General features: G+C 39.3%; 1 protein-coding gene across 8 annotated transcripts in view; it reads left to right on the top strand.

Moving 5' to 3' along the window:
* slc16a4 (solute carrier family 16 member 4) overlaps positions 1-14,000 on the top strand; it is a 66,920-nt gene that overhangs the window by 17,100 nt on the left and 35,820 nt on the right. For 4 of the 8 annotated variants that reach the window (XM_061987414.2, XM_061987431.2, XM_061987440.2 and 1 more), the window contains exons 4-7: positions 9,823-9,943; positions 10,037-10,169; positions 10,320-10,463; positions 10,539-10,700. In XM_061987414.2, coding sequence (XP_061843398.1) covers positions 9,830-9,943; positions 10,037-10,169; positions 10,320-10,463; positions 10,539-10,700 — 553 coding nt within the window. In that variant the 5' untranslated portion in view covers positions 9,823-9,829. Of the gene's footprint in view, positions 1-5,071; positions 5,496-9,256; positions 9,944-10,036; positions 10,170-10,269; positions 10,464-10,538; positions 10,701-14,000 lie in introns of those variants that run through there. The other 4 variants (XM_061987486.2, XM_061987470.1, XM_061987423.2 and 1 more) reach the window with 4 other exon arrangements.

A 14,000-nucleotide genomic window follows, 5' to 3' on the forward strand; every position in this document is an offset into this window, starting at 1 on the left:
CTGTGAAACCTAATGATCGGGTTAGATATCTAGTGATAATATTGGACACAGACTTGAACTTTAACAGTCACATTCAGTAAACAAAAAATAGCTTTTTACCACCTGAAACACATTGCCAAAACCAGAGGAACAATGTCTAAATCAGACTTAGAAAGACTAATCCATGCCTTGGTCTCTAGCAGGTTAGACTACTGTAATGGCCTTCCCAGTGGGATCTCTGAACGAGCTGTAAAGCAGCTGCAGTACATCCAGAATGCTGCTGCTCGAGTCCTGACTAGAACCTAGGAAATATAATTCCAGTGCTTAGGTCACTGCATTGGCTTCCTGATGCTCAGAGAATAGACATCAAAACAGCTCTCTTTGTGTACTATTTTCATAGTCTGTTAGAGCCATCTGAACCATCTCGAGCTCTGAGAACCTCAGGGAGTGGTCTCTCGCTGGTTGGCTAGAGTCAGGACCAAACATGGTGAGACTGCATTTCAGTTGTATGCTCTTAAAATCGGGAATAGTCTTCCCGAAGATGTAAGTAAGACAGGTTTTTTGGCATTGTTCAAATCCAGGCTGTAAACAATAATTTAATTATGCATATGACAACAGAAAATATTGTATCTATTTAATTGATTATAATTTGAGTCATGATTGTTTTTGAGATGATTTTTTTTTTCCGATTTTAATTTATATTATGACTATTTTAATTAGTATTTTACATTTTCATTGTTGCCTTCTTGTAAATTTCTGTAAAGCACTTTATATACAAATTGTGCCCTATAAATAGGTTTGCCTTGCTTTGCCTAGAGCAGGGGTGTCAAACTCAAATACAGAGTGGGCCAATATTTAAAACTGAACAAAGCAGCGGGCCAAGGTTGAACAAATTAACCTTTTAAAGTTAAAGTTAAAGTACCAATGATTGTCTCACACACACACTAGGTGTGGCGAAATTATTTTCTGCATTTGACCCATCACCCTTGATCACCCCCTGGGAGGTGAGGGGAGCAGTGATCAGCAGTGGCGCCGCGCCCGGGAATCAGTTTTGGGGATTTAACCCCCAATTCCAACCCTTGATACTGAGTGCCAAGCAGGGAGGTAATGGGTCCCATTTGTATAGTCTTTGGTATGACTCGGCCGGGGTTTGAACTCACAACCTACCGATCTCAGGGCGGACACTCTAACCACTAGGCCACTGAGTAGGTTGTAATAGGGACCCAAACAAGTTTTGCTTTAAATATTGAACAAGCAAGGCTTATATAACTTTATATCCATCCAGCCATCCATTTTCTACCACTTATTCCATTCGGGGTCGCGGGGGGCGCTGGAGCCTATCTCAGCTACAATCGGGCGAAAGGCGGGGTACACCCTGGACAAGTCGCCACCTCATCGCAGAGCCAACACTGATAGACATACAACATTCACACTCACATTCACACACTAGGGCCAATTTAGTGTTGCCAATCAACGTATCCCCAGGTGCATGTCTTTTGGAAGTGGGAGGAAGCCGGAGTACCCGGAGGGAACCCACGCAGTCACGGGGAGGACATGCAAACTCCACACAGAAAGATCCCGAGGCCGGGATTGAACTCACGACTACTCAGGACCTTCGTATTGTGCGGCAGACGCACTAACCCCTCTTCCACCGTGCTGCCCCAGACATACACACACCTTGTAGCGTCCCGGAAGAGTTAGTGCTGCAAAGTGTTCCGGGTATTTGTTCTGTTGTGTTTATGTTGTGTTACTGTGCGGATGTTCTCCCGAAATGTGTTTGTCATTCTTGTTTGGTGTGGATTCACAGTGTGGCGTATATTTCTAACAATGTTAAAGGTTTTTATACTGGCACCCTCAGTGTAACCTGTATCGCTGAAGATCAAGTGTGCGTTGCATTCACTTCTGTGTGCGTGCCAAAGCCGCACATATTATGTAACTGAGCCAGCGCTCGTTGGACTGGACGAAAAGGGGACGTTACAATTCTCGCGAGGGGCACTGAAATTTGGGAGTCTCCCGGGAGGTTTGGCAAGTATGAGAATTGGGCCCGCGGGCCAGAGTTTGACACCCATGGCCTAGAGCAATAATCTATTTGTATTATGATATAATATGTCTTGATTGTTGTGTGGTGTATACGATATAAATTATATACAGTCGTGATCAAAAGTTTACATACACTTGTAAATAACATAATGTCATGGCTGTCTTGAGTTTCCAATAATTTCTACAACTCTTATTTTTTTGTGATTGAGTGATTGGAGCACATACTTGTTGGTCACAAAAAACCTTCATGAAGTTTGGTTCTTTTATGAATTTATTATGGGTCTACTGAAAATGTGACCAAATCTGCTGGGTCAAAAGTATATACAGTAATGTTAATATTTGGTTACATGTCCCTTGGCAAGTTTCACTGCAATAAGGCGCTTTTGGTTGCCATCCACAAGCTTCTGGCAAGCTTCTGCTTGAATTTTTGACCACTCCTCTTGACAAAATTGTTTCTTCAGCATTGTCCACACTTTGGTAAGGCCATACTAAAACCTTAATTCCTGATTTAGCCATTCCTTTACCACTTTTTATGTGTGTTTGGGGTCAATGTCCTGTTGGAACACCGAACTGCGCTCAAGACCCAACCTCCGGGCTGATGATTTTAGGTTGTCCTGAAGAATTTGGAGGTAATCCTCCTTTTTCATTGTCCCATGTACTCTCTGTAAAGCACCAGTTCCATTAGCAGCAAAACAGGCCCAGAGCATAATACTACCACCACCATGCTTGACGGTAGGAATTGGTGTTCCTGGGATTAAAGGCCTCACCTTTCCTCCTCCTAACATACTGCTGGGTATTGTGGCCAAACAGCTCAATTTTTGTTTCATCCGACATCACATGGACAAAGATAAGACCTTCTGGAGCAAAGTTCTGTTTGAGGACAAAAACCCAAATGACTTAAAGGGGAACATTATCACAATTCCATTAAAAATCAGTTCCCAGTGGCTTATTTTATTTTTCGAAGTTTTTTTCTAAATTTTACTCATCACGCAATATCCCTAAAAAAAGCTTCAAAGTGCCTGATTTTAACCATCGTTATATACACCCGTCCATTTTCCTGTGACTTCACATAGTGATGCCAATACAAACAAACATGGCGGTTAGAACAGCAAGCTATAGCGACATTAGCTCAGATTCAGACTCGGATTTCAGCGGCTTAAGCGATTCAACAGATTACGCATGTATTGAAACGGATGGTTGTAGTGTGGAGGCAGGTAGCGAAAACGAAATTGAAGAAGAAACTGAAGCTATTGAGCCATATCGGTTTGAACCGTATGCAAGTGAAACCGACGAAAACGACACGACAGCCAGTGGCACGGGAAAAAGCGAGGACGAATTCTGTGATTGCCTTCTAACCAACGATTGGTATGTGTTTGTTTGGCATTAAAGGAAACTAACTAACTAGCTTTACAGCATATGAAATACATTTGGCAACAACATGCACTTTGAGAGTGCAGACAGCCCAATTTTCATCGATTAATATATTCTGTAGATATACCCTCATCCGCTCTCTTTTCCTGAAAGCTGATCTGTCCAGTCCAGTTGGAAATGCATCTGCTTTGAGTGTCGCAGGGTATCCACACATTCTTGCCATCTCTGTCGTAGCATAGCTTTCGTCGGTAAAGTGTGCGTAACAAACGTCCAATTTCTTGCCACTTTCGCATCTTTGGGCCACTGGTGCAACTTGAATCCGTCCCTGTTCGTGTTGTTACACCCTCCGACAACACACCGACGAGGCATGATGTCTCCAAGGTACGGAAAACAGTCGAAAAAACGGAAAATAACAGAGCTGATTTGACTCGGTGTTTGTAATGTGTTTGAGAAAATGGCGGATTGCTTCCCGATGTGACGTCACAACGTGACGTCATCGCTCCGAGAGCGATTAATAGAAAGGCGTTTAATTTGCCAAAATTCACCCATTTAGAGTTAGAAAATCGGTAAAAAAAATATATGGTCTTTTTTCTGCAACATCAAGGTATATATTGACGCTTACATAGGTCTGGTGATAATGTTCCCCTTTAAATGGGAGCCAATAGTAGTTTTTGCTTTTGCTGAGTTGAAAATGTAGTGAAGCTTTAAATTGAATGCATCTGATTTACAACAAAACTTACACATTTTACATTTAATAAAATAAGCTTTATAAAAATGTGTTATTGTGTTTGTTTGTAGTTTCTTGCAATAAAAACGGTAACTTCTATGATTTGTTGTCAAATTATCAGATAGAATCTGAGGCCAAAAAATCGGATCGGAGGCCAACATGATCGAATTGGTTCACTTCCTGTATTCTGGGTACACAACACACAAAAGCCAGGGCGGGACTCCAAAATGAGGCAAAACACACCCACATGTTTTATGTGAAACAATCCAATGTAAAATAGCTTTAATTAGAATATCTATCCATCCATCCATTTTCTACCGCTTATCCCTTTCGGGGTCGCGGGGGGCACTGGAGCCTATCTCAGCTACAGTGACACAATTTAAAAGTGAAAGTGGTCCACACGTGGGTAGGGAACTAAATATAGGCCTCCCTACAAATCTTTCCTAGATAGCATTTCACCTGTTTTTAATGTGCCTTGAGAGAGCTTGTGCTTTTACAGGACAGAGTCTCATATGAAAACACATGATGAAGATTGTTTTTTTTTCAAAAAATGTGTCTTTTGACGAAGGCAGCAGACCAAAAAGCAGGAACCAAAAGGGTGCTGTTGAAATCAAGTATTCTTTACAAGGCAATCAATATTGCATGCACTGCAGAGGTCATGTTGATGTTTGCATGCATGGCACAGCTCTTCAAAAATTCCAGTACTATTGTGTGACACATCACACAAGTGTTCGAGAAAGACCGAGTGACATTTAAACCCCTCACCGAGGCAGCAGTGCCTCACGTGAATGAAGTTCAGTGTAAAAAGAGAAGAGTTTCACAATGGTGGGGCCGGTTTTACGGCACTGTTAAGCAACCTTGCTGAAAAGTGTTTTGCTGAAGGATGAGGAAAGGCTGATGAAAGGCAGATGTGAGGAACAAGCAGGCTGGGCTACAGGGCAATGGGTGGGACTCTCAACTGCAAAACAACCCCAAATACGCTAAGCCGGATGCAAATAGTCCACGTGGGACTGTAACGCTTTTATTGGGATGGAGATGGGGGTGACGCCAGATAGTCTGTACAACAGGCCTGGGGTTCATTTCTGTGGTTTAGCTCTGGTTCTCTGCTTTGTCCCATTTTAAAGAGCCGCCTGTGCACTGTCAGCCATAACGCATGACGACGCTCTGCAAACGCTCGACTTCAATTCAACAGAAATATACGAATGCTTAGCTTATAGCTTTTGGAGTCTCAGCCAGGGGGTGATTTGTCAGAATAATCCACCTACCGTGGCTGCTGTTTGTCTCTCGATTCTGTCTGTGACCACGCCGCAGACTTCCTCCAGCTGTGGACAGTTCATCACTTGTGAAAGACGTCCGACGGCTCTGTTCCACGTGGCAGGTATTGATGATACCGTGTAACTTTAGACTTTATGCCTGCCCAATGTAAACGTTTCTTGCAATCAACTTTACAAATGTGGACTTAGCTGCTGAGAGTGTCATGGCTCTGATAGTTGTTGACTTTTATTGCAGCCACTATGATCCCATCACGAGTTGCTTTGGGCTATTTCTGAACTTCTCGCTCATGCATGGATGCACGCTGCCTGGTGTGTTTGTGTTCATCATCATCATCATCAGTCAGAGTAGTAACTATGGCTAGTGTTTGTGTCCAGCAGCTGAACAAATTATTCTCAATGCAAGCGTCCGCACATCAGTTTTCTACTGCTTATGTGATGTGGATCCTATCCCACTTAAAGAGGAACTGCACTCTTTTGGGGGAATTGTGCCCATCATTTGCAGTCTTTATGTAAAACAAGCACACATATGTTGTTGTTTTTTCATGCATTATAATTCGTAAATAAATGCCAGCAAAAGTTACAATGGAGCGTATGGGAGTCGCTCTATTCTGTCTATAATGTACTTAAAAAAACATTCAAACACCTCAATCAAGTTTTTTTTATGTATATACAGTCCGATCAAAAGTTTACATACACTTGTACAGGATATAATGTTATGGCTGTTTTGAGTTTCCAATCATTTCTACAACTCTTATTTTTTTGTGATAGAGTGATTGGAGCACATACTTGTTGGTCACAAAAAACATTCATGAAGTTTGTTTCTTTCTGTTATGAATTTATTATGGTTCTACTGAAAATGTGACCAAATCTGCTGGGTCAAAAGTATACATACAGCAATGTTAATATTTGGTTACATATCCCGTGGCAAGTTTCACTGTAATAAGGCACTTTTGGTAGCCATCCACAAGCTTCTGGCAAGCTTCTGGTTGAGTTTTTGACCACTCCTCTTGACAAAATTGGTGCAATTCAGCTAAATGTGTTGGTTGGTCTGACATGGACTTGTTTCTTCAGCATTGTCCACATGTTTAAGTCAGGACTTTGGGAAGGCCATTCTAAAACCTTAATTCTAGCCTGACTTAGCCATTCTTTTACTACTTTTGACATGTGTTTGGGGTCATTGTCCTCTTGGAACACCCAATAAGAGTTGTAGAAATTATTGGAAACTCAAGACAGCCATGACATTATGTTCTTTACAAGTGTATGTAAACTTTTGATCGTGACTGTATGTAACAGACACATTTATAATGGCATGTAATATTTACATATATGTTTGCTCAATTTAAGTATACGGCAGCGCATTGATTTCACAAACGCATCACGACGTTCGCTTTTTCCTTCGACAATATCACCAATTACTGCTCACTGCAGACTTTTTGAGAGCCAACAAATATAATAAAACATAACTTACTGTACTGCCAACTGATAGGATGTTGATGTGTTCCAGTTTGGAAGAAGAATTACTTATGATTTTCCCGAAGAAAAATGGGGGATTGCAACTAAGCGTCTTTTTGTGTCTTTCTCGCCATTTCCGGGTCTATGTCCTCATTCTACTATCTAGGTGAGAGGCGGTATTTATGATCCTGAATAAGCTTTCACAAGCTCCGAGGCAAAGAAGCGGCTTACCAGCCGATAATGTCAACAGAGCAGCACTAGCTAGTTAGCTCTCTGTGATCACGACACTGCTGAAAATAGTTTGTCTGCGTTCACGCCTAATAACAATATGACTAATAATATAATTATTTTTTATTTTTTTAAATTATCTATTTATTTATTTTTTAATGCACTGTAGCACTTCGAGGTTGTTTGCTCAATGTAAATTGCTTTTACAAATAAAATCTATTATTATTATTATTATTAATACTTGGTTACCGGTAATATTCAAGTCACAAAATCTAAATGGAGTATTGTTGGCGATTTTTGGATGGTCATTGGAAGCGGACTTTTATTTACGTTTATTTACGAGTAAGACTGTATTAAAAAAATAAATAAAAATCTGTCTTTTTGTCTCTCATAATGATTACGAATAATAAGCACAATTTCAAAAAAGTGCAGTTCCCCTTGAACTGTATACCACAAAACAAGTAACCACCAATGTTCCCTCCAAGGTGCTCAAGCGTCCTCTGCACACAGCACAAAATATAATCCAACCGAAACTCTAAACAAAATAAACACATACCAATTTATTCTGTTAAATTTTGCAATGCCACTGTGACAGGTGACAACAAGTGGCCCTAGCATATAAAACAATGTTTTTCAAAACTGATCAATTATTGTAACGTCTGTCTAGACCAGGGGTCCCCAAACTTTTTGACTCGGGGGCCACATTGGGTTAAAAAAATTTGGCCGGGGGCCAGGCTGTATATATATATATACATATATATAGGGAATAAGCGGTAGAAAATGGATGGATGGATGGATATATATATATATATATATATATATATATATATATATATATATATATATATATATATATACATATATATATATATATATATATATATATATATATATATATATATATATATATATATATATATATATATATACATTGTCTTTATAATCCGTTTTGTCATTTAACATCAATTAACATTGATGTTCATTTAACATTGTCACGTTATCGATGGGAAAATTCATTTTTGGACAATATGATTTGCCTGAGCGGCTAGGAGACACCAAGAGTAACAAGCGGTAGAAAATGGATTACAAAGGAAAGATTAAAAAAATAAATACAAAAAAAAAAAAAAAAAAAAACTTGGGGTACAAACCAGGACAAAACCAACTCTTTGTCATCTGTCATACCAACAGCAGCCGCTCTCTCTCTCACCTGCACCAACACACGCCCTCATGGCACTGAGCCACAGATGCGTTTAAGGCCAAACAAAAAGTCAGACAACTCCAACACCACACAAAGTGTACATGTCAGGCCGTTACACTATGACTCCTCAATCAGATGTGTGCTTATTCTACTGTAATTTATTAATAATGTTAATTTATGGATATTAATCATGAAATGCTGTTACTCGATTAGGTAGGTTGAGAGTTCAAACCCCAGCTGAGTCATACCAATGACTATAAAAATGGGACAATGTACCTCCCTGCTTGGCACTCAGCATCAAGGGTTGGAATTGGGGGTTAAATCACCAAAATGATTCCCGAGCGCGGCCACCGCTGCTGCTCACTGCTACCCTCACCTCCAAGGGGGTGGAACAATGGGATGGGTCATATGCAGAGGCTAATTTCACCACACCTAGTGAATGTGACTATCAGTGGTACTTTAACATTAACTTTAACATAAATGCTCATAAAAATATCTAGTTTACAGACACAAAGTTACAGGATTGTACACTTTATCCCATGCTTACATGTCATTGTGCAACATTGGAATGTTTCAGAAGGAACTAAATGTGATCTCATGAAACATTAGAGGGAATGTAGATCACTTGTCAATCACAGGGCACATAAGGGACAAACACGCATTCTGAATGGAAATCTAGCCCACACTGGCTGGATAAAAAGTCTGAATGCCATACGATGAGGTAACCTCAAATGTACATTTTTTCACATCAGATTCATCACACTTTTGAATTTGGATTAACCACAGGTTATGATTTGATTGCATAATTTAAATTAACTTAAAATAAGACACCAATATTTGGGCACAAATGCAATTTGATTATCAGAACGCCATCCATCCATTTTCTACTGCTGGTCCCTTTTGGTGTTGCGGTGGGTGCTGGAGCCTATCCCAGCTGCACTTGGGCAGAAGGCAAGATACACCCTGGAAAAGTCGCCACCTCATCGCAGGGCATTATCAGAATGTCATCCGGAAATGGTTTTTTTTTAATGTTTCCCTTGAATGCACTAGATTTTTTATTTTTTGCTCAAATCTTGTTTTAACTAAAGTTCAGTCCGGGTGTGTTTTGGATTATAATTTGCTCCTCACTCATCTTTTTACTGGCATATGCATTAAAGTTAAAGTCGATAGTCACACACATCATTCCCCAGTCCCAGTATGTGGGGAATGATTACTCACTACCACAATGTATATTCTTGATTTCTCATAGTGTTTCCTAAAGCCAGAAAGTTGCCATTTGAAATGACTATAGTTTTGTATCACGCTTTCATACCTACAAAATTAAACAACTGAATGAACATCCTCCGAGTCTCGTGATTCCACCTTTTTTTTTTTTTTACCAGGGGTTGTAGGAGTACCAAATACTGTTCTGTTGTAATGTTTTTTGTTTGTTTTACAATTTAGCATCTTTACTAAATTGTGTACGACTTCTATGCACATTTGATGGAATTAATGACCTGTATTCAGATTTCATTGAGATCACACATTCATTAGTTATTTCATTGTTCCTCCAGTAGATGAATGGCAGCCACGAAGGGTGATATGTCCACTAAGAAGGACAAAGAAAAAGAGATCCAGTATGAAGACCCACCGGATGGCGGCTGGGGCTGGCTGGTGGTGTTGCATTGTTTCCTGGTATGGCCCACATCTGCATTGGCTCAATTGAATGTAATCAGTGGATCATTGGAAATATATCAACAAGAATGTTTTTCCAACTTAACTATTTAGGTTAATGTCTTGGTGATGGGGACACTCAAGACCTTTGGGATCTTCTTTGTGGCATTCCAAGATGACTTTGGCGGTTCGGCAGAGAGTATCAGCTGGATCGGTTCCATAATGTCAAGTTTGCGTCTATCTGGAGGTTTGAGTGAAAAACTTTTTGCTTTTTTTTTAATCAAAGCTTAGATGGTTTCCAATGTGCACAAGATCAATTATTTCTTCTAACTCCCATTTTGGAGCAGTGGAACAATAGTGGGCGTGTCTTCATGCTTCCTCTCCTGTCACCTCTCAGCACCCATTGCCTCTGTGGCTTGTGCCAAGGTAGGAACCAGGGTGACCGCCATTACTGGGGCAGTGCTGGTTAGTGGAGGCTTTCTCATGAGTATTTTCGCCAACAGCGTGGTTTTCCTCTACATCAGCATGGGAGTGATAGTAGGTGAGCAAGAACGCTTCCTCAGCCTGGTGATCAACTGTGTGCCAGCCTCTGTCTAACTGTCTTTGCTCCATGTAGGAATGGGTTTCGCACTACTCTACCAGTCCTTCTCAGTGGTCACGGCGCTGTACTTCCGAAAGAAGTTGGCAACAGCGTATTCAATCGGGCGCTCTGGGATGGGATTGACTTTTGCCCTTGCGCCATTCACTCAGCTGCTTTTGGACCTATATGCTTGGCAAGGTAAACAGGAAGAATGGATGACTCGGAATGGATTTTCACTGCATAATTTATTTGAAATTACCCATTTTTCCCCCAAAAAATATAGATTACACAAGACAGTCAATCCTCCCATAAATTAAAAACTTTGTTTCGATCTCAGCAGTTTCGGGTTGTAACTAGTTACGTTTGCTTGGCGGAAGAATACATGTATATGCACATAGCTACACTGAGGAAGGACGAGGTTGTCAATGCTCTTCCTCGCCAATATCCCGCCAATTATCATGTCTCCCCAGCACAAGGCAGACTCTGGCATTGTGTTGAAGAAAAAGAAAGTGAAACCAAACATCGTAAAAATAGTTAAACATAGGAAAAACACTGATCAAAACTGGCCAAGGGTGCCTGACCTCCGCAACGATCCTATCCTTGAACTATGAATCTACTAAGGTTGTGCGCGGAGGAATTACGTCTCTTAAGTAGAGATAAATGCGTTAAAATGTAATATCGGAAATTATCGGTATCGTTTTTTTTATTATCGGTATTGTTTTTTTTTGTTTGTTTTTTTTAATTAAATCAACATAAAAAAACACAAGATACACTTACAATTAGTGCACCAACCCAAAAAACCTTCCTCTCCCATTCACACTCATTCACACAAAAGGGTTGTTTCTTTCTGTTATTAATATTCTGGTTCCTACATTATATATCAATATATATCAATACAGTCTGCAAGGGATATAGTCCGTAAGCACACATGATTGTGCGTGCTGCTGGTCCACTAATAGTACTAACCTGTAACAGTTAATTTTACTCATTTTCATTAATTACTAGTTTCTATGTAACTGTTTTTATATTGTTTTACTTTCTTTTTTATTCAAGAAAATGTTTTTAATTTATTTATCTTATTTCATTTTATTAATTTTTTTTAAAAGTACCTTATCTTCACCATACTTGGTTGTCCAAATTAGGCATAATAATGTGTCCATGACTGTATATATCGGTTGATATCGGTATCGGTAATTAAAGAGTTGGACAATATCGGAATATCGGATATCGTCAAAAAGCCATTATCGGACATCCCTACTCTTAAGTTATCAAAATAGCAAGTGCTATCCATGTAGCATGTTTGCCGATATGCAGAATATATGCTGATTACTAGAACGCCTACAGAAGTACGAAGAGAAGATACAAATATAATCATTTATCACTCGCAATGTGATTTATCAAGACTGACACTGTTTTGCATCTATATTTAGCAAGTTTGAAACGTACACGCAAACTGTCACAGTTACGTACAAGTGGCTGCGGCACGGTTAGAAGGAGGCAATGGCTGTAACATGACAGACAATGGATGGAAAGGATCCCCTGTCCTTGTGTTGATGATTGGCATCTTTCTGTCAGAAATAAAAATGTTAGACATTTTTCAGCTGATGAATGACGTAGGTTATGAGGTTATGTTAAGTGCTCTCTCCAAAATGCTCATGTCTGCTGGAACTTTTTAATGGCGTTAAATGTTTTCATTCATATCTCCTATATAAAAAATTAAAAAAAATTCTTCCAGCATGCATTTTCATGCAAATGGATCATTCCAGCACACAGTGCTAACATCTCCCAGAGTGCAACTTTGGCATACTAAGTGGGTTCTGTTGTAGATCGCTCAGCAGGAGCAATTCTACATTGCTCTGAAAAAGTGGTATAGTTGTGTTTTGCATATTTCAAAACATACTTAAAAGCCGCAGTTTGGAGCATGATAACATGAATGTACTGTATTTTTCGGACTATAAGTCACATTTTTTTTAATAGTTTGGCCGGGGGTGCGACTTATACTCAGGAGCGACTTATGTGTGAAATTATTAACACATTATCGTAAAATATCAAATAATATTATTTAGCTCATTGACGTAAGAGACTAGACGTATAAGATTTCCTTGGATTTAGCGATTAGGAGTGACAGATTGTTTGGTAAACGTATAGCATGTTCTATATGTTATAGTTATTTGAATGACTCTTACCATAATATGTTACGTTAACATACCAGGCACGTTCTCAGTTGGTTATTTATGCCTCATACAACGTACACTTATTCAGCCTGTTGTTCACTATGCTTTATTTATTTTAAATTGCCTTTCAAATGTCTATTCTTGGTGTTGGCTTTTATCAAATAAATTTCTCCAAAAAATGCGACTTATACTCGAGTGCGACTTATATATGTATTTTTCCGTCCTTATTGTGCATTTTCGGCCGGTGCGACTTAGACTTAGACTTAGACAAACTTTAATGATCCACAAGGGAAATTGTTCAACACAGTAGCTCAGTTAGAATGATGGAAAGTGTAAGGATGGAAAGGACAATGCAGGTATAAATAGACTAATATAGCGATAAAAAATCAAACATATATACAAATATATACATAATATGTGTACAGAATAATATATATACAGATATATTATATTATGTCAATAACATATATACAATATATACCAATGACCATGTACAATATTACAGTATATACAGTATATGTGACAGCAGCAGCATAAAATAGAGAGTAGATCCAGCAGGAAATAGAAAATAGACTTGTACTCCGGAGCGACTTATACTCCGAAAAATACGGTAGAGGGAAATGAGTCTCTCCATGGTGACAGCCATTAATGTACAAGCAAAATCCTTATTTAAGTATGGCGGTCTGAACCACTTTTGCACTTTTTTACTAATTGTACATGCGGTATGGGGTGTAACAATTAATCAATATTAATATAATATCAATATTTATATTCCTAAAATTCAACTACTCTGATCTGTGCTCAGCAAGTTGGCCTTCCAGAAGTTAGGTATCGAGCCAACATAGTTTTAAAAGGCAATATATGAATACTAGAAAAAAGAAAACATTGGATAGAAGAACGGCAAACTTTATATAAAGTTTAGCACTTTTAATGATAAGGACGTTACTCAAGTCTATCTGCTCGACATCAAAACAAGTCATCAAAACAAGAATGGCGGATACCTACGGTGGCCAAAAAAAGGTCACAACAAATGCCATCGCCACCAGACAATAATATAAAGCGCCAACACAACTTAAAGCCACAAAGGATGCGACGGACGCAACTAAAAGTGACAGCACAGCAAGTTTCGCTGCCAGACCAGGTTCAGCTGTTACGCCTCAGCTGTTGTGGTCCTTCACCAAAACACGTCCGCTATCACTTCCGTTGCATCCTTAAATTGTCATGATTTGGCTTATAATTATTGTGTAATGGCTTTATGTTGTTGTGTTTCGGCGTTTGCATTTGTTGTGACTTTTCTCGGCCACTGTAGCTGTTCATTAAATTG

The sequence above is a fragment of the Nerophis lumbriciformis genome, linkage group LG01, assembly GCF_033978685.3.
Source record: "Nerophis lumbriciformis linkage group LG01, RoL_Nlum_v2.1, whole genome shotgun sequence".
NCBI lineage: Eukaryota > Metazoa > Chordata > Actinopteri > Syngnathiformes > Syngnathidae > Nerophis > Nerophis lumbriciformis.